General features: G+C 40.2%; 1 protein-coding gene across 2 annotated transcripts; it reads right to left on the bottom strand.

The window, feature by feature from the left end:
- Positions 1–2,272: 2,272 nt before the first annotated feature.
- rbm46 (RNA binding motif protein 46) lies at positions 2,273–23,275 on the bottom strand. 2 transcript variants are annotated; one of them, XM_034013259.3, is made up of 5 exons: positions 23,170–23,275; positions 20,920–21,095; positions 13,925–14,392; positions 11,291–12,058; positions 2,273–2,883 (listed from the first exon to the last, which is right to left on the bottom strand). In XM_034013259.3, exons 2-5 carry the CDS (start codon positions 21,068–21,070, stop codon positions 2,690–2,692), a joined length of 1,581 nt encoding a protein of 526 aa, XP_033869150.3. In that variant the 5' UTR covers positions 21,071–21,095; positions 23,170–23,275; the 3' UTR covers positions 2,273–2,689. The 2 variants fall into 2 exon arrangements, with proteins under 2 accessions (XP_033869150.3, XP_058858209.1); XM_059002226.1 differs by lacking the exon at positions 23,170–23,275 and adding an exon at positions 22,506–22,657.
- Positions 23,276–24,546: the final 1,271 nt, after the last annotated feature.

Here is a 24,546-nt window from a genome sequence, read left to right as displayed (position 1 = left end):
AAACCTTCTATGAGAATTATTTTGTGTGACTTTTTGCTTACAAATTTACACGACCCTTGGTTGTTGTTTCCCCAGTATTTATGGCACAAGCCCTCTTCCATATTCAAATTGTTCCACTTGAGGGCAGTATGGTGCAGTCAAGTCATGCCCAGTTTCTGATCTCATATTTGAAGTGCAGTGCTAATTAGGGTTGTATTTCTCAACATGAACCCTTGGAGACTCAATTAGTGAACTACCTGCACCAGGAGATCTCCCTCCTATACACACTGAAATGCTAGCACAGATAGATTAGTAGATTAGCACAATTTAGGACGACACAATTAGGGGTATTTTGCTGCCTATTAGTATCACCTTACACCTTATGCTAATGAGGAGTACCTAACCTAATGTCATTAAATAAAGTGTAAGTAAAATGCATTACTGGCAGAGTAAACCTGTCTGAGAGCAGGGTAGCAGAATGTTCAAACATTCCAGACACTAGGTGTGGGGGCAGGTGCCTGTTTGAGCATTATTGTGGGTTGTACAGAGGATATCTTAGACACAGCACTGTTGTAAAACAAACATTTGTTTCCTTATTTGTTTATTGGAAAAATGTAAAACATGCCTCTCGTTTTGTGATTCTTTTTTTTTGTTTGGTTTCATTAAATGTTTTACTAATTTAGGGAAAAGTGCATTATTATTATTATTATTATTATTATTATTATTATTATTATTATTATATATTTTTAATCTTAGCATTAGTAATGTAATTTGCTTTTGGCTCCCGACCAAATCCTTCGGCACAAACATTCTGCAGCCCTGTCTGAGTTTTATGAATCCACTCTACTGTCCTTATGTTGAAAAAAAAAATGACACATCAGCACTGATTTTAACATGTTTTAAAAACACATGATTTTAACATTGAAGCAAACCATGACATAAATGTGCTCAAAGAACATTAACAGCAACTGTGTAAAGGATCAAAACAAATTCCCATCTCAAACGTGTATAACATTACTATAAATGTAATTTTACCCAAAACGAAATATAGAAGATTTAAATATCTTTACTACAAGAGTATAGGCCATTCTATTAGTTTCGTTTTTTGAGTTCATGACAAACTCTGATACATATTGACATGTGCAGCGGTTGGGGAAGATAAAAGTTTGTTTGTGACACTGCTACAGTAGATCTGTTCAACATGGTTGAAAGTCTATAAGATCACATCGTAAGGTACATCACACTGGGCATAGATTGGGTGCGATGAAGTCAAGCTTGACCGGTTCAGCTAGTGTAATCTGGCCTAAATACAAATAAATATAATAAATGTAGCTAAATGCTCTTGGTAGACATATTAAAAGAATGGTCTATACTATTTCTGGAATGCTTAACAAAACATTACGAACTCAATCAAATAATTATAATAACCTACAGTATGGTGCGGCATCTTCCTAACAAAAGTATAAAACCATCACACTTTCATAATGATAACCACTGACAGCCACTGCAGAACAGATAGCCAATTACTATAAAAGTGAAGGTATTTAACTTCAATATTTTTTCTAGGTATTTAACTAGGTTAAATATTGTATATAAAGTGAAAAAATAAACCTGAATATTTTAACCCTTAACCTTATTTTTTATTTATTTTTATTTTTTGTGTGTCAGGGGTGGTTGTGATGAAAACATTGAAGATGTTTTTAAATGACCACCAAAAGACACTGCTTGCTCTGCTATTATATTCTTATCCCCTCTTTGCAAAATCCACATATATTGAGCATGTCTTTTTTCTTTTTTATTCTACCCGACAACAGGATTTTCACCACCATTAAGTAGCCAATACAATACATTCTGCTACTGTCAACATTACTGATCATCTTTTATGGCTAATGAAAACACTGAAAAACAATTATTTTTGTAACCTGGGGTTTATATCAGCAAATATAAATCTTGACACTAAATAATAATACAAGTTGTGATATAATACAAATAATAACAAGTTATAATAAGATATAATATTGTATTATAATAATACAATAATAATACAAGTTAAGAAAAGTAAAGTATAAAAAAAATGTTTAACTCAGGGCATTACATTAACACTAGTGATTGTATAGGCATTTATATGTTACAGTTTTCAGTTGCTCAGGTCATTGAAATGACAACAGAATAATTGCTTCATATATATATATATATATATATATATATATATATATATATATATATATATATATATATATATATATAATTACATTATTATCAACTGTTGTTAATATCAGTAATATAAATGTGCTTCATTCCTTTTGATAATGATAAGCACATTTCTCTTGATGTCATTTTTAATACTTTGAACATTTTTTCTAGCAATTAATTTACTGCCATGTAGGCTAACTTATTTTGAAATAACTTTATTTATTTTGATGGTTTTTAAGGCTTAGCAAATAAGGAGGCTATGATTGTTTAATATATGACCTGGACAGTGCTATGTGGTTTACTTACAGTGAAAGAGCAGTGTTTTATTAGGTTAGCTGTTTCAAAGCAAGAAAAAGGAAAATTGATCCAACCAGTCCACTGACCCACAATGTTAATGTAATGCATTTTTCTGTGTTATATGAAATGCAATAATTAAAACAAATAAATAACAAATAGTTTCGTTACGTTCCACAGGAAAGAATTTACCCCAGAAACGTACTTCATTTGACATTTCTTCTTAAAAGAACGGTGACTGATTAGAGATGAATAATCTCTGTGCAACATGACTTCCATTCACCAGAGGTAGAGCTGGTGAGAGAGGGTAGCTTGGGTAAGAGTAAGGTCTACATCCATAAGGAAGCAAACTGTTACTTGAAGTCGTCCCAGGAGGAGAAAGGCTATTGAGTGATGTAGGGCCACAAAAAGTGCAATCTGGAAATCAAAAAACAGAGAATGTAGAAATTAAGCAATGTACTATACAAATCAGAATTGGGGGTCAATATCGAATGGAATTGGAATTGAAAAACAGAATGGACCCCAACTCTGATACATATACAGTACTAAAACATTCAATTGAATGGCTAGTAGTAAAGCATAGTTAAAATATGATAAAGCACAAGCATGCTTAGGAATCAAGCATGGTACTAAAGCATGGTACAAACCATGGTTAACAATGGATAGTATAGGCACAATATATTGTAAACATGGGGAAAAAACTGCTAAATGAAAAAATGCATAGGTTCCAAATATTGATTATGGATCATACTGCTGTGCATGTAAAATTCTTCATGTTAATAACCATCAGAGCAAGTTGGAAAAGAACAACTTTCCACAGGATTAATGTGTAGTGTGTAAGACTAGATTTAGGGCTGGACCAAATCAAAGTTAGCACTTAGCAAACAAGGACGCAAAAGCATTTGCTATAATAAAACACAAGAAAAATTCCAAGCAAAATCTCGCGGAACCAAAACAAGCCCCTTTCGCCCTTCAAAAAGCAGCTATCGCTTGTTGACTACAAGTGGGTGTTAAGTTACCAGTATCGTTACCTCATTTGTTTATAATAATTAAATTCCTATAGAGGCTTCCCGTAATACTTTTATTTCCCTGTTACTATTGAAGAGGCAGCAAATATGTGATGTGATATCTAAAGGGTTAAGAACGATTGTGTGGTGTTGTGAATACTGTGCGTTATCGTGTTGTGCTCTGAGCATAGCACATTCTGCACATTCTGGTGAGAACTGCTCGAAATGTGTTTCTCAAAAGATCGTTAGGACGCTGTTATGTCTAGTTTGAGGCAAAGCTGCTTAGTTAAAAACAACCCCTTATAAGGGAATCTTCATCTTTGAGAAAGTTATAGAAAGTTCTATAATCATGCTGACGTGTTAATTTGCCTATTTGTTGCTATGTTAATCCTGTATAAGGAGGCTGTGTGGTCCAGTGGTTAAAGAAAAGGGCTTGTAACCAGGAGGTCCCCGGTTCAAATCCCACCTCAGCCACTGACTCATTGTGTGACCCTGAGCAAGTCACTTAACCTCCTTGTGCTCCGTCTTTCGGGTGAGACGTAGTTTTAAGTGACTCTGCAGCTGACACATAGTTCACACACCCTAGTCTCTGTAAGTCGCCTTGGATAAAGGCATCTGCTAAATAAACAAATAATAATAAATATTGTGCTACCTTGTCAATAATCAAGAGAGAGTGTGTTCCTGTAACGGCTGTTGCTCTTCCCTTGAACATTGTATTAAAGCTTCTTGAAACTGCTATCGAATGGAGTCATTAGTCATTTCATATAAACCGGATTTTACCGACTACACTATGCTTTGAATATTACTTCTGTTTCCGGGGTGAATGGGGAGAGTAGAGTTTTCCTTTAGTTTTTTCTTATATGGCACATCAGATGCTGTGATGTTAGTACGAGTTGGAATAAAGGTATTGGACAGTTCAAACAAGTTGTATTATCATTAGTTTTTTTACAGTGGGTTGAGAAGGGGGAGTGGTTTGCTATTGCCTGACCAAATCTACTCAATTTCAGATATAAATCACATCGCAAGACTTTCGCAGGAATGGATTTTATAGTCAACTTCGATGTTGTCGAAACTATCGCGTATTAAGCAAATAGTAAAAAAAATAACACTAAACATACTGATATTTGCACAAAAAAAAAAGTGAATGCCTCAAGACACTCCACTGACCACTTGCACACAACAATGAATAATTTAAAATTAATAATTTACAGTATCAAATACTATATGTATTATGCACGTACAAGACCGTTTTGTTCTTTACTACTTTTTTTTTTTTTACCAGTTCGATAAATGTTTAATAAACAATACGTATTATTTATTTAATACGTACAAACAATAAACTCTTTTCTACTCATTAATAGCTTTGCGTGGAACAATGTCTCTTTCAATGATGGTAAAGCGTTTCAGATAGATTTTTCTGTTTAAGTTCACAGGCATGTAGGCTAGTAGTACTGCTCACTCACTCGTAAGCTGTGATGTCACCTACTTTCGTTCCAATTTTTCATTTCTTAAAGGCACAGTGCTCCATTACAATGAAGCTCATCAAACTCGAGTAAAGCAAATGTAAACAAACTGAAATACTAATAAAGAATGTATGAATCTTTTAATCACAAAACGGCATTCAAGACGTGGCTCAACTCACTCTGTCTCTGCTGCAGATTGAAAGATGAATGTCATTAACACATTTACACGTAAACACACACAGGCATACTGGTAATTAATTAATGTAACAGTTACACACCTACACCAATTCAATTGTGATTATCAGCAGAATTATATAAAGGCTTGTAACAGGGGAGATCTGTTCTGACTGTCGGACGTATGCATGGTGCTGCAGGAAGAGGGCAGCAGCCTCGTAAGATCCGCCTGTCAGTCATGGCAATGACACGGAGAGGTGGGGAAGAGGGTGTGTTGGATTTCCCTCTCTCTGAGTGGCTGAGAGGCGGGCCTTGGGGGATTGCTGAACCTATAAATAATAGGTTGTTCCCTCAGATCTGCCCCTATAGGACGTACACGAGCCAGTGGAAGCTTTGCGGCCGGACGGAGAACAGTGCAACGAAATATAGCACAACAGTACAAGATATAGAGCAGTAGCGGGGAAATCTGGGCAGATCCCCGAAAGTATAGTTTTCAGCAACGCAGTTGAGGGAACTGCAGAGTGTAGGATGGAGTCTCGATCCGTACGGGTAGCGATGGTCGGAGAAACGCTGCATAGTGCACCACCTTTATTTTGTAGTTTTGTTAATAGCGTTTTATTTCTCTTTTTCTTTGTGCCTTCTGTTTTGATTATTGTTTCGTGCACATGCGTGTGTACCCAAGGTATTCTGTGAAGACTTCTACCATTGATGGTAAAAATAGGACAACAGTGCCACCTTGTGGACATAAATAAATAGTGCACCGGAGTGGTGCACTACAAATTTCTGCCTCCTGTGTCAGTGAATTCCTCACCCTTCCACAAGGCTACACACCAACCTTCTTCCCATACAATGACTGACATTGAGGCAATTGTGATACTTTTAGAAAGAAGACAACAACGCCATCAGCGCCGACGTCCCACTCCTACACCTTCAGACCCCATCAGGACCTAACACAACTTCTTGATCACCTCCTGGTTGATCGTTTTTGGTTCGATCGTAACACTAAAGAATACTTGTGTGATGTGCTTCGACCTCATCTAATGTCTCGGTATACACGCAATCACTCCCTATCTGTGGAGACAAAGGTCTATGCCGCTTTAGCATTCTATGCCACCGGCTCCTTTCAAACCACAATAGGGGATTGTGGCAATGTGCCCCGCCCCTGTGTGCAATTGTGTGTTATGTGTTGTATGTTGCGTGTGTAAATGTTGGTGTATAGATTGGTACACGGGATATAAACAGGTCTGTGTTTCACGTGTGTTTAAATTGTATATTTGTATTTAGGCACGGGATTGCACATCACGCACGTGCATTTAAAATATAATATGCGAGCACGGGGTTGCACAGAATTAATTCACGTGCTGGGATTCAAGTGAATAATTAATTAGTAATTGAATCCCAGCACAACAGTATATATAGATGCACGTTTCATTCAGTCAGGGTTGGGTGTTCGGAAGAGGAGAACAGGTGAGAGAGAAAGGAGTAATTAGAAGTAAAGATCGTAAATATAAGTGTGTGTTCTCACCGTGTTTGTTTGTCTGTCCGTGCACCGTTTGTTTAGTGTTAGTCCGTTTTGTATGTCTGTTTATTTTGGCGCAAGTGCCGTGTCCTGTTTTGTTTTCCGTTGTTTAAACCTTTTATTTTGTTATTAAACGCTGAGTGCAGCCATTGCACTCAGCTCATCATCACCACCGTCTCTGTCTGTGTATTCCTGTCTGGTCTGACGCCACCCACTCTGGCCGTCTTTGTGACACGTGGTGTCTTCGTGGGATAGCCGCGCCTCCAAGCGTCAGACCAGGAGGGGTCTGGATTAAAAAAAAAAAAAAAAAAAAAAAAAAAAAGGATTACAAATATTGTTTTGGGGGAAAAAAAAAAAAAAAAAAAAAGAGTCAATGGCAGAAGACGCCATCAAACTGCGGGGCTGGTTCCTGGAGAATGCTGGGCTGGAGGCCCAGTCTCTGCCCATAGTCGTCCGGGCCCTGTGGATGATGGACAGTGAGAGATGGGAGGCATATCAGGAGGAACACACCCCAAACACCTTGGAGGAAGGTGTGGAGTTTGTCCTCAGCTACCTGGAGGCAACCATAAATGGAACAGCAGCCCAGGTAGCAGGACCACCAGCAGAGGAGTACCTGCTGTCCCCATCTCCACCAGCAGAGGGTGAGTACCTGCTGTCCCCATCTCCACCAGCAGAGGGTGAATGCCTGCTGGTTTTGCCTCCACAGCCCAAATGGGAGGAGCCTGAGCATCCACAGCCCAAATGGGAGGAGCCCAAGCGGAAGGAGCCCGAATGTCCTACGCCTGAGTGGGAGGAGCCCGAATGTCCTACGCCTGAGTGGGAGGAGCCCGAACGTCCTACGCCTAAGTGGGAGGAGCCCGAACGTCCTACGCCTGAGTGGGAGGAGCCCGAACGTCCTACGCCTGAGTGGGAGGAGCCCGAACGTCCTACGCCTGAGTGGGGGGAGCCCGAACGTCCACAGCCCAACAGGGAGGAGTCGGGGCGTCCACAGCCCAACAGGGAGGAGTCGGGGCGTCCACAGCCCAACAGGGAGGAGTCGGGGCGTCCACAGCCCAACAGGGAGAAGTCGGGGCGTCCACAGCCCAACAGGGAGGAGTCGGGGCGTCCACAGCCCAACAGGGAGGAGTCGGGGCGTCCACAGCCCAAAAGGGAGGAGTCGGTGCGTCCACAGCCCAAAGGGAGGCAAGTCGGGGCTTCCACAGCCCTGGGACCCAAGCCACCAGCAGAGGGAAAATGCCTGCTGGTTCAGCCCCAAGAGCCAGAAGGGGAGGAGTTACAGGCTCAACCCCCTGAAAATTTTTGGGGGGGAGAAGGGCAGGATGCTGGTGTCCCCCAGCAGCCTCTCGCTATGCTGCTGAAGGCAGCACGGCGTGCACATGCCCAGCCGCCACAGCAGAGGGAGCCAGCACCGCCAGGAGCAGAGGAGCTGGAGCTGCCTCTACCTCCACCACCTCCAGGAGCAGAGGAGCAGGAGCTGCCTCTGCCTCCACCACCTCAAGGAGCAGAGGAGCAGGAGCTGCCTCTGCCTCCGCCACCACCACCGCAAGGAGCAGAGGAGCAGGAGCTGCCTCTGCCTCCGCCACCACCACCGCAAGGAGCAGAGGAGCAGGAGCTGCCTCTGCCTCCACCACCTCCAGGAGCAGAGGAGCAGGAGCTGCCTCTGCCTCCGCCACCACCACCGCAAGGAGCAGAGGAGCAGGAGCTGCCTCTGCCTCTGCCACCACCACCGCAAGGAGCAGAGGAGCTGGAGCTGCCTCTGCCTCCACCACCGCCAGGAGCAGAGGAGCTGGAGCTGCCTCTGCCTCCACCACCGCCAGGAGCAGAGGAGCTGGAGCTGCCTCTGCCTCCACCACCGCCCGGAGCAGAGGAGCAGGAGCTGCCTCTGCTGCCCGTACCTCCGCAGGGAGTACGGTGGCCGGAGCCCCAGAAAGGGGAGCTGCCGGCCACGAAGAAGGGGGAGGAGGTCTGGAGACCACTTTCCCCAGCAGCAGTTTCGCTGCAGGAGTTCTTGTGGCCGGAGCCCCACAGGAGGGAGCTGCCGGCTACGAAGAAGGGGGAGGTCGGGGGACCACCTGCCCCCGCAGCTTTTTCGCTGCAGGACGGGACCAACAGGCTGTCAGCCGTGCCACTACCGGCAGGGGTGCTGACAGCATGGCCAGCCATGGGCCCACTGAAGCCTCCCTTCCCAGCCAGAGACTTTGTCCTGGACTGCTGGGTTTTTAAGGGGGGAGGTGGCCGTTGAGGCCATGTGTGCTGCGCACAAGGGGGGGTATATGTGGCAATGTGCCCCGCCCCTGTGTGCAATTGTGTGTTATGTGTTGTATGTTGCGTGTGTAAATGTTGGTGTATAGATTGGTACACGGGATATAAACAGGTCTGTGTTTCACGTGTGTTTAAATTGTATATTTGTATTTAGGCACGGGATTGCACATCACGCACGTGCATTTAAAATATAATATGCGAGCACGGGGTTGCACAGAATTAATTCACGTGCTGGGATTCAAGTGAATAATTAATTAGTAATTGAATCCCAGCACAACAGTATATATAGATGCACGTTTCATTCAGTCAGGGTTGGGTGTTCGGAAGAGGAGAACGGGTGAGAGAGAAAGGAGTTATTAGAAGTAAAGATCGTAAATATAAGTGTGTGTTCTCACCGTGTTTGTTTGTCTGTCCGTGCACCGTTTGTTTAGTGTTAGTCCGTTTTGTATGTCTGTTTATTTTGGCGCAAGTGCCGTGTCCTGTTTTGTTTTCCGTTGTTTAAACCTTTTATTTTGTTATTAAACGCTGAGTGCAGCCATTGCACTCAGCTCATCATCACCACCGTCTCTGTCTGTGTATTCCTGTCTGGTCTGACGCCACCCACTCTGGCCGTCTTTGTGACAGGGATACAGTGGGAGCGTGCCAGAGCACCATCAGCAACGTCATAACATCTGTGACAGATGCGCTGGTGACTGCTTCTGACCGATTCATTGTTTCCACCTGTTGAAAGCCATCACCAAGTAAAACAACAATTCCATAGTGTAGTAGGGTTCTCCAGTATAAATGGGGCATTTGATTGCACTCATATAGCAATCAAGTCCCCTGGGGAACATGCATATGCGTATCTGAACCTGAAGCGTTTCCACTCCCTCAACGTGCAAATGACAACAACATCAGATTGCAAAATTACCAGCGTTGTGTCACGTTTCCAAGGATCATGCCATGACTCCTACATTCTGCGGCAAAGACCCCTCGAAGCATTTGGCAGAGAGGGAAGCCTCGGCACAGGTCATCTCATTGGTAAGTGCATGTGTGTTTAATACATCATGTTATATCAGTACTGTACTGTTATGTAATATGTGCGGTAACTGCGTTAAGCTGATTATATATATTTTCTCTGTTCCTCCTTCAGGTGACAAGTGGCTATCCTCTCCACCCCTGGCTTTTAACACCTGTGAAAAATCCATAGACCGCGGCGGGGGGACGCTACAATGAGGCCCTGTGCCGAAGTCGCAGTGTTGTAGAGAGGACATTCGGGCTCCTAAAAATGCATTTCCATTGCCTGGATAGATCAATACAAGCCCTCAAAGTGTGCTCGCATCATCATTGCATGTTGTGTACGTCACAACATTGCATTATCCTGTGATGTAATGGTGCCACAAGAGGCCAACATTCCCCAGCAACCAGAACAGCCAGTTGCTGAGGAATGGCATGATCCCAGTGATGAGGAGGATGTGGGAGCCTATTCCCAGGGCCAAAGAAAACACCAGCAAATCATCCAGCAACATTTTATGCCACGGTTTTGCGCGTGTATTAATTATTTCACAATCAGACTCTTACCTTCGTTTGTTTTCGGTAGCGTTCTTTTTGTTTCCGCCTCTTTTGGAAGGTCTGGAATGTAAGCTGTGATTGGTCGACAGCTGCTGTTTTGTGCCTTCCTACTTTTGCTTCCCAAACAAGCGATATCTCTCCCCGCCCCTTTCGCGGATTGGAAATGGTTAGTTTTGGTTTTGGGATAAAGAAAATGCATATGGAAACTAGCGATATTATGCATAAACACTCTTTCGCAAGAGCGATCAGGGTTTGATTTGGTCCAGCCCTTAATCTTTTAAATTGCATATTTTCAACAATCACATACTCACTGTTGTATAACTCTTCTTGTGGAACCCTAATAGTTTAAAAAAAGCTTGCATTACAATAATAATAATAGTCGTTCTTTCCACCCAGTATTGCATTAACACAAAAAATTCACTACCATTTGATTCATTCATTTGGATTTTTACTCCAGCCTATTTACAGTATGTGTGTCAAAATTAAGAACCGATTAATATTTCCTTTTACTTATTTTAAGTAAAATTATTTTAACAAAGCAAGTAATAGGTGTTGAATCTGTGGATATGTAGTAAAAAGCAACTCATTAGTACTGTCTGTTATTTTATACATGTATTGGAAAAATTTAATTTGCAGATGGGGGGGTATTAAAAGGTTCACTTTTGTTATGTTGTTTAAAGCAAGTTTTTTAAAGCAAAGAACAGCCAAACAACACGATGCAGCTGCTCTACCAGTTTCTTCTGAACCACCAATGCTTTCCACACAACCACATTTAAAAAAATATATATTGGGGAGAACATTAAACATAATCTAACATGCAAATCATACACCTTTTACAAGGTACTCACCTAAATTCCACAGTGCATTCTGTGCAGCCAACTCTTTGGCATCTTCCAGAAGGGTACAGAGTTTATCTGGCATAAAACTGCTGCGAGTGGCAGTGATAACAACCCTATAGATCAACAGGAGTTTCCCATCTTGACTCGTTGTGGAGAACAGATAATACTCTGGTGGTGCCCAATTGTTTTTGTTGCAGTAGTAATCCAGATGTGTTACTGCAGAGCAGAAATGACCCAATTTTAAGGAATACATGCTTATTGCAGCCAGGTTGATCCCTGGTAAAAATGGGTAAACGTATCTCTCTACTTCAGGGGAACTGGGGTTGTGATGACTGTTCAGTCGGGCTGGCAGACTCAGTGGTCGTGTGGGAGTGGTGGGGTTCCCATCGTCTTTGTTTTGGAACAGGAAGCCTTCAGAGTTTTGACTGCCCTGACCTTTCTGACTGTATCTCCTGCTGCTCTCCTTATTGACTGGCTTGGCCAATGTCACCTCAATGTTTGAACCATCAATGCTTTTCCCATTCATGAAGTGCATTGCGGTGATGGCGTCATCTCGACTGTAGAAGTGCACAAACGCGTAATCTGTCAGTTTCTTGACACGCTCCACCGCACCAGGCTTGAATTTGCTGAATTCATTCCGTATCGTCTCTTCTGCAGTAGAAATCATCAGGTTACGCACATAAAGCACTTTCACCCGCTGCATAGTTTCTTCATCCACGTCCTTTTCCGGTTCTGCCCAATCTACTTGAATAGTGTGTCCCCACAGCTGAAAGGTGCCTAAATACAAAAAAATTAACGATGTGTTCATTAAGCTTTGTAAATTCAGTCCTAAATTTAAAAGTGCTTGACAGTGGCTAAGTTTACACCAAAAACAAAGATAGCACGCTGTGATAGCAGCGCTATTATTCCTGATCCCACTGGACCGTCCTTTTTTATTTTGACATGGGGTTACAACAAACTTCTAAGTGCAGAGCCAGTATAAACAGATTAACCTGCTTTGGGATATTTCTGTCTCATTAAGATGATAATTTAATTTGGCCCTTGAATTTGACCCATGGAACAATGTTAATTGTACCAAAATTGTACTGGCCTACCCCCTCTAGGTGTTCCATGCTTGGAATACGCATTTCCACAATGTTCTATTCTGGGTGCTAAGTCATTGTAAACATAGCTAGTGGCAATGAACATTACCCTATGTTACGTATACATTCATTGTGAAACTATTTAGCTTGAAAGGACAATTTTTCTCATGATCTGCAAAAACTACCTTAATCATGTAAAAAAACAAATGCAGTATGATGGGACAGAATCTTAAAAAGCAACATAATATTTTAAACAAGAACAAAACCAAGGTCCTATTGTAAGTGACTCTGCAGCAGCATTTGCAATGTATATTTCACCCCCTAAGTCGCTGTGGCAGGGCCAAAGCCCTAAATGTAAATTGTATATTTGTATTCGGAATATAGGGTTGGCAGCGAGGGGGTTAACATCCTCCCTGCCATAAATACATGTGAGAATGTGGCTGGAGTCTTAATTGAATGACTAATGGTTAATTAGGCTCCAGTCACGTGGTATTTAAGGAGGAGAAACTCCTTTGTTTGGGGGTTGGTGCTGAGGGAGTTAGGTGAGTGTAACTTGTGTAGTGTAAACTGTTTGGTGTAAACGGTTTTGATAGTAACTGTTCAGTGAAGGCGAATGCCCTGCCTTACAAGCAGTGTTTAGATACAGTGTTGTTTTGTTTTAATCTTTATTTTGGCCCTTGTGCCACTTTTGTTTGTTTCTGTGTTTGTTTTTGTCTATTAAATGTGCACACCAGTGCTTTAAACTGCAGCTATTCGTGACACCATCCTGTGACATTTGCTTTGGGTAAGAGCGTCTGCTAAATTACCAAATAATAACAACAACTTAAAAATGGGAATCAATCTTAAAGGCTTCCTGTATAATGTACTTTGCCTATTTAACAACCATCAGTTATATCTCTAATATGCTTAGCATGCTGTAAAAAAATTCAATGATATGAAGTATGGAGTTCATTTGAATACTGTACTTACCTTACAGTAACTTTTTTAATGGTATGCCAGAAAACATTTTACATCCAACATTTTTTTTTTTTTTCCATAAAAGCAATGTTACTTCTCCAAAAAATATTTTCCCTTTTCAATTATTTCATTAAAGGAATAAGCAAAACTCTGGGTTTCTGTATCTGCAGCCATTACTGTAAAGTGTTAAAAATATTTTCTGCACTTCTGTTTCAAACATTTTAAAGTCATATCTATCAATACCATATAATTAGGTGCATTACAATACATTAATGTCACAATACAATACATATCATTGTATGATGCATAAGATCAAATGATGGACTTTACTGATGGACTATTTTGTTAAAATGACAAATATTACATGAGTTAGGGAATGTATGTATTCACACCAACTATAAAACACACTTGTTCTTCATTCAAGAACCAATTGGTGAACTAGAATGAGCTATGTTCTGCTTTTGGTCTTGTATCCCAATACAAATGATGCATACCTCTGTTACGATACAATATATAATGTAAAAAAAGTATCACGATTCATCGATACACAATTAATCATTACATCCCTACATATAACCAATACAAACACTTCAGAAAAAAGCACCTGGGATAAGCTTCCTCCTAGCCATGGCTGCTGCTTTATGAGACTCATATTCCACAAATGCAAACCCACGGTTCTTGGTTTTGTCTGTGGCACTCGGGTAGACAATGACATCCACAACACCTTCGGTAACTTTCTTCATCTCCTCAAGGATTTCTTCTTTCTTCTTCTCTTTCGGGATCGAACCAATGAACAGCCTGCAGTTATCCAGGCTGACGCACACACCTACGAACTTCCCTGGGCGGATCTCAAAGTTGTCCAGCATATGGATGGCTTGCTGGGCAGCCTCCTTAGTGGTATACATGACGAATGCATAACCACGATTCTCCCCACTGAACTCCATCATTAACCTGAACTCGTAAATCCTTCCTACTCTCTCAAACACTGGAACCAGTTCATCTTCGTACATGTCACGAGGGATCTTCCCAACAAATACCTCACAACCACGAGGTGGAGGTGAGCCCTCCCAGCCTGAAATAAATAAAAAAAACAGCAATAAAACCAGTAGTGGGGTGAGACATTCTGTTTTTGTCCATGTAAGATGATGGTTTTGTGTTGAAAGGTCAACCATTTTTTCATAAAACAAGTTTTTAGTTATTACATAAAAACACAAGTAAAATGTGTGACTTTATATTAAACATACACTTAATATAAAATGTGGGTGTTACTCGTAATGGAAAAAAGGTTCAATATGCAATATGTCATTTGGATTTCAAAACAGCTGCAGATTGTGACCCCCATGTACTGTGAAAAAGGTTTGACATAATGGGATACGCGCAAAGTGATTTGTGGGTGCAAAACCCCCATAATGCTGCCGTGAATTGCGTTTAGTCGCCGTAAAGTCTGATTTTACCAGCCACTAAAAATGCGGCGGATTTGCCATCATTAATTAATCCATTACAATTATATTGAAATGCATTCAAATGAAGAAAATAGCATGGAATTGGGTAGGATCTGGATACTAAGCGGGCACAAACATTATGTGATGCAAGGATTTTGCCTTGCACTTAGGTAATTGCTGCCCCTCCAAAAACTGTATACCTCTTAAACAAGGTGCAAACCTTGTACAAGCGAGTAACTAAGAGCTGTATAAAAGCATGCACCTGCAGAGACCTGTCACTGGCTTCAGGATGGTTGCTGTGACCTAATAGCTGAATTGAGGGATGAGCCAGACCCCAGCATGAATCTAGGGACCGCTGTCCCTGAACATGTGAAAGTGCTGTGTTATCTGCTCTGCTTAGCCTCTGGTTCCTTTCAGACAACAGCTAGAATGTCTGGAGGGATAGCCCAATCCACCTTTTCATGTGCTAGGAACAGTTCTAAAAAAAGGCAGGCTAATACATATCATTTTCTGAGGGTACTAGCATAACTGATGTTGGCTAAGGCTTTTCCAAACAACTCAGTTTCATGCCGAGTGACCTCAGCCGTAAGGACTCTCAGCTCCTCAGAAAACTTTTCTTTTCTTTTCCAATGCGCCAAGAGGACTTTGCTGCCTTTTTGTATTTTCATGTTCCACAAATGTCATACAGCGACTACTGCTCTCTGTACTCCTAACTCTGCAAGTGTGTCCGCTAAGTAGACCAATGCGCTCATTGAGACCCTCATTATCATAAGTGAGGATCATTATTTGTACTTGTTGAGTAATTTGCATTATTCTTAAGCTTACATAGGGCGCAGTGCAAAATAATTGCCTGGCTGCAATGCAATTTGAATTATGTATCGGCAATTATTTGCACTGTGCCTATACTTACATCTACCCCTATGTTTGCTAATAAAAGAAAGCTACATTTATAACTCAATCCCAGCCACAAGATGGTGGTGTTTCCACAGCTTCAGTAATATTTTACTGACAGGTATAGCAACTTTTAACGCTGGCCATATAAGCTTAATGGTATGTGGTGGTTTACCACACTTTTCACTGCCCTCTTCAACTTGATCCTGCAGTGTTTGACTGGATTTAAAACTGGAGGTAATCTGAAACTGATGGGCTTTCTATAAAACCAATCTAACCTGCATTATTTGCAATTAATTGAGAGTGGTGGTAACAAGAAGATAGTCAAAGTACTAAACAACTGAAACTGTTGAGATGTGGGCAAAATATACAGCTATGGCCAAAAGTTTTGCATCACCTAGAATTTTACGACTGAGATACCATTAAAAAAAAAAAAAAAGAACATCATTTAGATCTTTTATATTACATCATGTGCTATTAGCTGTTTGCCTTGCTGACAGCAAGTGTTGGATGTCAGAGCTTCTTAATGTTGAATTCTGAACAAACGGAGGTCATGCTTGTAGGCCCAGTGTCAACTAAAGAACATCAATTTACATAAGTTAGACATAACTTAGCAGTCTCTCATTGGAACTAAAACTAGAAATGAGAAATTTGGGAGTCATTTTTGATCCTGACCTATCTGAGAATCACATTAGGAAAATTACTAAAGTACTGTATCATTTATCATTTGAGAAATATAGCTAAGCTTATACCTATTATTTCCATACATGCTGCTGAGAGGCTAATGCATGCCTTTGTTTCATCAATAATTGACTCTTGCAATGCACTTTTCTCTGGTATCGCAAAACAGGTTTCTCGCTTACAGCTTTTTCAGAATACAGACACTAGAATTATGACTAAAACCAGGAAAAGTGAACACATTACCCCATGCTTTGGCCTATTTGCACTGGCTCCCTGTGGACTATAGAACTGATTTAAAATTATAAAGCCCTGAATGGATTAGCACCCAGTTATTTATAGGAGTTACTGACCCTGTATCTTCCGAATCACTCTGAGATCACAGGATGCGGGGATACTGGTTATTTCTAGGGTCAACAAAATCACCATGGGAGATAGGGCTTTTTGTTGTAAAGCGCCTAAATTGTGGAATGCTCTGCCTGCGTCTGTCAGGGAAGCTGGGACCATTACAATTTTTAAGTCTCGACTGAAAACTTACTTTTATAAAATGGCTTTCTTGTCTTAGTGAGTTTTGATGTAACTTTTACATTGCAGTATTATTATTATGGATGTGTGTATGTAAGTATATTTATTAGTGGTGCAATCGTCACCCTAATTTTGTATTTGATTATCGTATAGACATTTATCAATGATAGTCGATGCATTGACGTTTTATTTTTCAAAATAAAGAACAAACATTTGGTTTTTTTTAACAGAAGATCCAATAACTAAAAACATAACAGTTAAACAAAAAGGCACAACTTCTATTCAAATTAGAACACTTCCGATTACAAAAAAAAAAAAGAAATACAAACAACTTGAGTTTTTAACAACTGAAAAGAATATTCGTGCGTCTGCAACAGGTGTTCGGTAGATTTAATAGATTCAAAACAAAACAAAAAAACGCATGCCTTAATTTTTAAATTAAGAAAATGCGAATACAATAGAATTACTTCCAATTTGGCTGGTCCATTTTGAGGTTTCTCCTCTAATCAGTACTTTCTGTTTTATGTTAACCACTCCCTAATCCATGTGCATGCATTTCCTTGAATCCCTACTGTGTTCAGTTTGAGAATTAATCTTTTATGCGGGACTTTGTGGAAAGCTTTCTGGAAATCCAAATAAACCATGTCGTATGGTTTGCAATTATCCATTGTCGATGTTGCATCCTCAAAAAAAATTAGTTAGACACGATCTCCCTTTCCTAAAACCATGTTGACTGTCTCCCAGGATATTGTTACCATATGGGTAATTTTCCATTTTGGATCTTATTATAGTTTCCATAAGTTTACATATAATAGAAGTCAGGCTTATTGTCTGCGGTTACCTGGTTCGGTTTTGTCTCCCTTTTTGTGGATCGGTATTACGTTTGCAATTTTCCAGTCTGTCGGTACAACCCCTGTGTCAAGAGACTGTTGCATGATCTTGGTTAGCGTTTGTAAATAACTTCTTTCATTTCTTTGAGTACTATTGGGAGGATCTCATCCGGCCCAGGGGATTTGTTTATTTTAAGAGCTCCTAGTCCCTTTAACACTTCTGCCTCTGTTATGCTAAAGTTATTTAAAACCGGCAAAAGTTTTATACTTTCCAGCTGAAAAAGTCAACCTTTAGGAATTTCTAGTCGCATACGTGCGCCTAAATTAAAATGTACGTTCGCACAAGCATTTTGTTAGTCTCATATGCAAACACTGTTGGGATATTTTCATCTGTGCTACTGGACGACACAGAAGGCTCTGCTCATAAGCCGAAACAAAAACCGTTGCATGCTTATATGCTAGTGCTTGTTCTGATTTGTCCCGAGATCCACCAAAAATCGCGATCCACGTATTGGCCACCGCTGTAGTGTATAAAAAGCGCTATTAAAATGCAAATAAAAAATAAAAAATCTACCGGAAGCCATTATAGTACGAAAGTATTTCAGGTTAGATTTTGAAATGTCACATTTTTCAATTTTTGTCAGTTTTTCGTAAAGTATATGGAAAACTACAACGAGGTATGTAATTCAATATGTTAACGTAACATTATTCAGCAGGTTTCATTTGACTTTATGAAGCAGAATTCTATAGGGTGATGCAAAACATTTGGTCGTAGCTGTATGCCCCAGACTTGTGGAAAAAAGCTTCTAAAGGTTGTATTGTCTTGTGGTCTGGATCAGCACGCCTTGTTCACCTGGTAGAGTTAACAGTGCATGGGAGGATGCTGTAGATGCGGCGTATGAGAGGAAGAAACTGCGGTATGCTCAACTAGCCGCTGAAGCGGAACAGCGAGGATGGAGAGTCCGGGTTTACCCAGTGGAGGTGGGTTGTCGAGGATTTGTGGCACACTCTACAACCCAGTTTCTTAGAGACGTCGGATTCTTAGAGACATGGCCAAGAGTTGTGTTGCACAGTGAAGAACTTATATGAAGCAGCAGAGAGGAGCAGCAACGGGCTGTGGTTCAGACGGAAAGATTCTGGCTGGGGATCTCAAGCACAATAGAAAGAAAGAAACACTGATGTACGGGTAAGTAAGCTGGGCTGAGTTGAGTGGGGGACGGAGGGGGGTGATGCTGGGACCCTAGAATCACTCTCTTGAGATGTCGTGTGCTAGTCAACAAAACACCGAGGATGGAAGGTGCCCACTTGAAGACCCCAGAGATGTACGCTACTTAGCTCAATCCAGACTGTTGTCATGCTGATGCACTGGGGAGACCGCACTGTGGTTGATCCCAGGAGCCAGCATCGCAGCCGTTGTGTGTGCTGATGCGCTAGGGAGGCAAAATAAGCTGATCCCTGGAGCCAGCATTACACTTAATCCATCAACACCAGGCAGAAGGATATCTACATCATCATATGGAAGGAAACGCAAATGGATGGAGACACAGATGGATCACAATAGTTTACTGTAAAGCTACGTCTTAGTTGGTGCTTATCTTAGCAAGAGCCGAGTTCAAATCAGCATGAAGTTTTATCATTTACTCTCGTGTAATGGAAATCTGCAAAAGGTTTAGGACAAAGCAAACTAAGGCCATGTCCACACTATGCCTTTAAACCGTATTAGTTGCCTTTAAACTGGCTTAAAAGTGCTAAATATGGTTTCTGTCCACACTACGCAGCATTTAATACCGTACTCGAGACCACCTGTGGGGGTAGTCTCGAGTCCAGTTCTAAATTACATTGCATCAGGTAGTGCGGTTTGTCAGAAGTGTGGACGCTGTAATACCAAACTACATTTTTTGTGTATCCTCCAATATCCCAAAATCATTTGTGATATGTTTGGCGAAATACTCTGAGCGGGCGCCTCAAGGACTTGCTATCAGTGTACACTCCGCACTAGGTATTAATTGTTATGCTTTTAAAAAAAAAAACTGTTAGGACCTGTCACAAAGACGGCCGGAGTGGGTGGCGTCAGACCGGCGTCAGACCAGAGCCAGGAAATAAAACGACAGAGAGGTGTGGTTTGGTGTGGTTTCTGTTTATTAAACAGAACAGAAAATAAAAAGGTTGTACAAACAAAACAAAGGACACGGCACTTTACGCCAAAATAAAAAGACAAACAAAACGTACATACATACAAAACAAGTAGACGAACGTTAAACAAGTACCGTGCTGGCTCTTCCAGCACGCTGTAGCAATTGTTATTTCACCTTAACTGTATTTCTCCTTTCTCTCTCTCCCATTCTCCACTCTCGAACACCCAACCCCGAGTGAATGAAACGTGCATCTATTTATACTGTTGTGCTGGGATTCAATTACTAATTAATTATTCACTTGAATCCCAGCACGTGAATTAATTATGTGCAACCTCGTGCGCGCATATTACTTACTTTAAATGCACGTGCAGTGATGTGCAATCCCGTGCCTACATACAATTATACAATTTAAATACCACATGAAACACAGACCCGTTTATATCCCGTGTACCAATGACTATACACCAACATTAACACACGCAACATACAACACAGAAATGCACACAGGGGCGGAGCACATTGCCACAGACACCAGTTAAACTAGTGGGGAAAATAACAAAAGCACAACGTTAAATTAGGCGACTGCGTTCAGCTCTGTTTGAAATAAAATTTAAGGGACCAGAATTAAGCTCAGGCAAGATATGAAGGTAAAAGCAAAGACTGTTTTGTAATTAACAGCTTTTTCTAAGTTTAATTATGAAACAGAATCAGCCCAATTTGTTTAAAGGGATGTCACCTGATTAAAAATAAAACCCGAAAACTTCAAGCCCTACTTGTGTGTATGTTCGCATTTACTTTTTCCAAAATACTTGTTTTATTTCTTTTTTGCAGTATGGACCTCTATTTATATATGGCATAACACATTATTTTAAAATTAAAATACAGTGCATGGTGGGATACTATCGTATTAATTTCCACTGTTCTTTGCGCTGCCGAACTGTAACCAAATTATTTTAATAGTGTACGCATAAAGCCCAACTAAACATGAAACAGTACTTCAGTGTGGACGCTTTGAGCTGGATTAATTAGAACAGTTTCGAGATTGGTTATGTAGCGTAGACAGGGCCTATGATGTACATCAGTCCCTCCTATATCTACCTGGTGGGGGCCCCCCAAATTTCCTCTGTCCATTCTCCTGTACCATGCTGTAGCCTGTCTTCTCCATTAGTGCAAGCAGAGCAGCTTCATTGGGGCCTCCCATTCTGCCTTCACTGGGGCTGTACATCAAGTCTTCATTTTCATCAGCCATGATTTGGAAGATTAAATACTACAATCTGTGTAGTAGAAAATAAAATTGACTTTTAAGATTGTATATGTATTCTGCTACACTGACAAGTGGCATTAGCAACAGAATTAGCATTTTTTAAATGTGCTAGTGAATTGACCTATTCCCCAATAAAAAGGTGTTTTAGGAAGGTTCAACTTTTGTGAAACTTTTTTTTTTTTTTTAATTAAATAATTTACATTTACTGCCTATAAGTGACCTGTCTGTCTCAGAATTGTATTAAACAGTTTTATTAGCTGGACATAAAAACCCTGTCCCTATGCAACAATCTGGCAATACTATAAAAAATAATACATATTACATACTTCCACACCTATGTTATTTCTATGGTTACAAATTGGTTTTATCAAAATTGCAAGATATATTATATATTACAGTGTTCCCCACCTGGGATTGAACCCACGGTCAAAAGTCCAGAGCCCTAACCACTACTCCACACTGCTGCCCAGTAGATGGGTATATATTCCTTCCATTTAGAATGTGCTTTGCCTGGCCAGGTGCATGGTTCAAATTAAAAAGCAGGTGGAACATTTGAAAATTGCGTGGTGCTTGCCACAAGGTGCCAAACTTTATTTGCATGCTGCATTATAAGCACTATGCGCATGCGCATTTGTCTGTGTGATTACTTACTCTATTATGAATGTATTTTTAAAATTGGAACTTTTTGTATCATAAATGAGATGTACTTTTAAAACATCAAAACACATCTCAAAATAATGCAAAATTCAGCATTACATACACTTGCTTTATACTTTAGAAGTGTCGCCAGTGATGATGAAGATTCAATTACTCCAAAGTCTGCAGTGAAGTATAGAAATATGTCGTTTTTGAGGTGGCTAATGATGGGAATAGTAAAACAATAACAATACCTTGTTTTTCTCTATGGATATTGTGAAGCAAAGCACCACGAAGTTAAAGTAAGTTAAGTTATTGCTTTTCATATGTAAATATATGTTAACGTCTACATATGTTTCATACTGCAACTGTGTTGTACTTTTCTGTGTTTTTGGAAGACTTCGATATTATCGATATCAAAATATGTGCACGATATCGATTACAATGTTCATATCGTTTCCCACCTCTAATTTAAAAGAAAAAACAAATCCTGAAAGAGCTGTGCTAATTCGTGCTGTGTGGATAGTTCATAATATTGCTCTGTCGTAGTATTTATTTATTTGTTTACTGTCATCACATGAAGTAAAATAGAGAATAGGAGCTAATTGGTTTGTCTTTTCCAAAATGAGCCAGCCCTAAATAAGTGGTTGCCCCCCCCCCCCCCCCCACACAGCGGACTGAGTTAGATCAGTAATTTAAGAATTAAGTATACTACCTGATTATGCTCTCACTAATATCACAGAAATATTAATTATTCAGAAATGTACATTTTTATTTGTATTACCTCAGTCAATATTGTTCTTCTGAACCAACAGAAACACACACTATGTTAAATCAAGAATATATTCCTCAGTCTCCGACATCGACTAAACTGCAGCAAAACATACAAGTACATCCTCGCGCACAGAAACGTTGAGCAGTTTGTTTGGCGGGAAATGGTCCCTCTGAAGCCCAGAACTGTCACCGCCAGAAATCCCAAATTATTCAATATGGACTCCATAAATATTACTTTAAATTATGATAATCACATGTCATATATATACACTACCTTTTTTTGTTGTAAGAAGAATAATCACATAATAAACTAAAGAGCGGTGGATGCTTTATTACTAATAAACACACCTAGGAAACACTTGAGATATAATGTCGTTTGTTTTAAACAAAAAAATGACTTGATTATTTGCAGAACATACACAATGATTAACCCAAGTGATTGATACCAATGTTAATTACGCAATTAGCTACCTAACTGACACAAAGCAGCATATCGTTTACGTTTTCATATCGATTTCAATTATCATGAACCTAGATAAAATATATAAATTAACAATAAACATAATGCAATATAAGGAAATCCCTGTAAAACAAAATGCTTTCAAAGCCAGACGACAAGTGTTTTTTTTTTTTTTTTACGTGAGAGTCACTTTGTACTGTCATTATTAGTTTACCTTGTTTGTTTATTGATGCAAAAATGTATGTTCTGTAATTAAACACCACTCTGTGCTTCTCATAAGTCTGTCCCTGCTCTTCTACGCTGTAGCTTTTCCTTACTGACCGAACTGTGCGACTTCGACGACAACAGCAACGGGTCATTCTTTTTAACGTGTCAATATGTGGAAATAAGCCAATCAGAGGAAGGAAGATATACAGCACAGACAAGGCGGGGTATTAGTTATACTAGGAAGAGGGAGAGTTTCTTGTTGACGTTTCAAAGTTATATTATTATGCATGATTACTTTTCAATTTTTTTTTCAGGACCAGGTGATTTAACTTATTTATTCATATTTTGCATGATAACTGTTTAGCAATGGGGTCTGGTTATTTTACTTATTTTCTTTGTTTCGTATACCAAAGGCAAACCATCATAGGAAGACATGCTTGTGAAATAATTCTGCAATTTAACTCATGCATGTCAAGTCTCAAGATTTACCAGTGAAACTCACGGTTTTTCACAATTTTGAGAGTCTCACGGTGCAATGGATTCTCACGTTTGTGTATAATTGTTATTGTTTGCGAGGCTGCAAAACCCTTTTTATACATAATACAGCAGTAAATCCAATAACTGTCCAGGCGTATTATTTCATTTTGGGGGAGTGCGGGGGGCAGGGTAGGGGGGGTCACCATGAAGAGGTCTACATTACCATTTTATATTCCTGTAGCTGCTACGCAAACTCTCTCTCCCCTTACTCCAAAGATAGAATTGCCTTGTAGTCTCAAACTGACGGTTTGTCTGCGCGAGCCTTCTGTGTTTCTGTCACTGTCTCGTTCACGCAGAAATTACCACAGAAATAAAAGAGAAACGGACATCAATGAAAATGTAATTATTAAAGTCGAAAAATAAAATGTTATTTATGATATAAACATTCACTGTTATTTTTTTTTTTAGTGTGTGTGGTGTACCCAGACTATTTCTTAGTTTTGTTTATTTTATTTCGTCTCCACAAAAGGAGCAAAAGCAGACAGTATTTTCTTTTCATGACTAGCTACTGTTGTGTTTTTTTTTTGTTTTTTTTTTGTTTTTTTTTTCTTTTAAATGTACTCGTGCTGTATTTGTGTTGTTTGCTTCGCTCCCGGTGTGCATAAGTCTCGGTCAATGGCATAGCTGTCAGCCATGTGCAAAAATCCGTCACCAGCACCTCTCCCCTCCCCCCTCCCCACCAGAACAAAATCTAGTGGTCTAGGTTAAGGTTTTTCATCAATCCCAAGGTTTTTCAGCAGGGGTCTCACTGGTATGAACACTTAGGTGTTGACATGTATGGATGCAATGCTGGTATAAATACTTCTAACCCTTTTGGGTAAGACCAGGTAAAGCAAACACATGTACT

This window comes from Acipenser ruthenus, chromosome 2 (assembly GCF_902713425.1).
Source record: "Acipenser ruthenus chromosome 2, fAciRut3.2 maternal haplotype, whole genome shotgun sequence".
Lineage (NCBI taxonomy): Eukaryota > Metazoa > Chordata > Actinopteri > Acipenseriformes > Acipenseridae > Acipenser > Acipenser ruthenus.
This window is presented reverse-complemented; position numbering and strand designations above follow the sequence as displayed.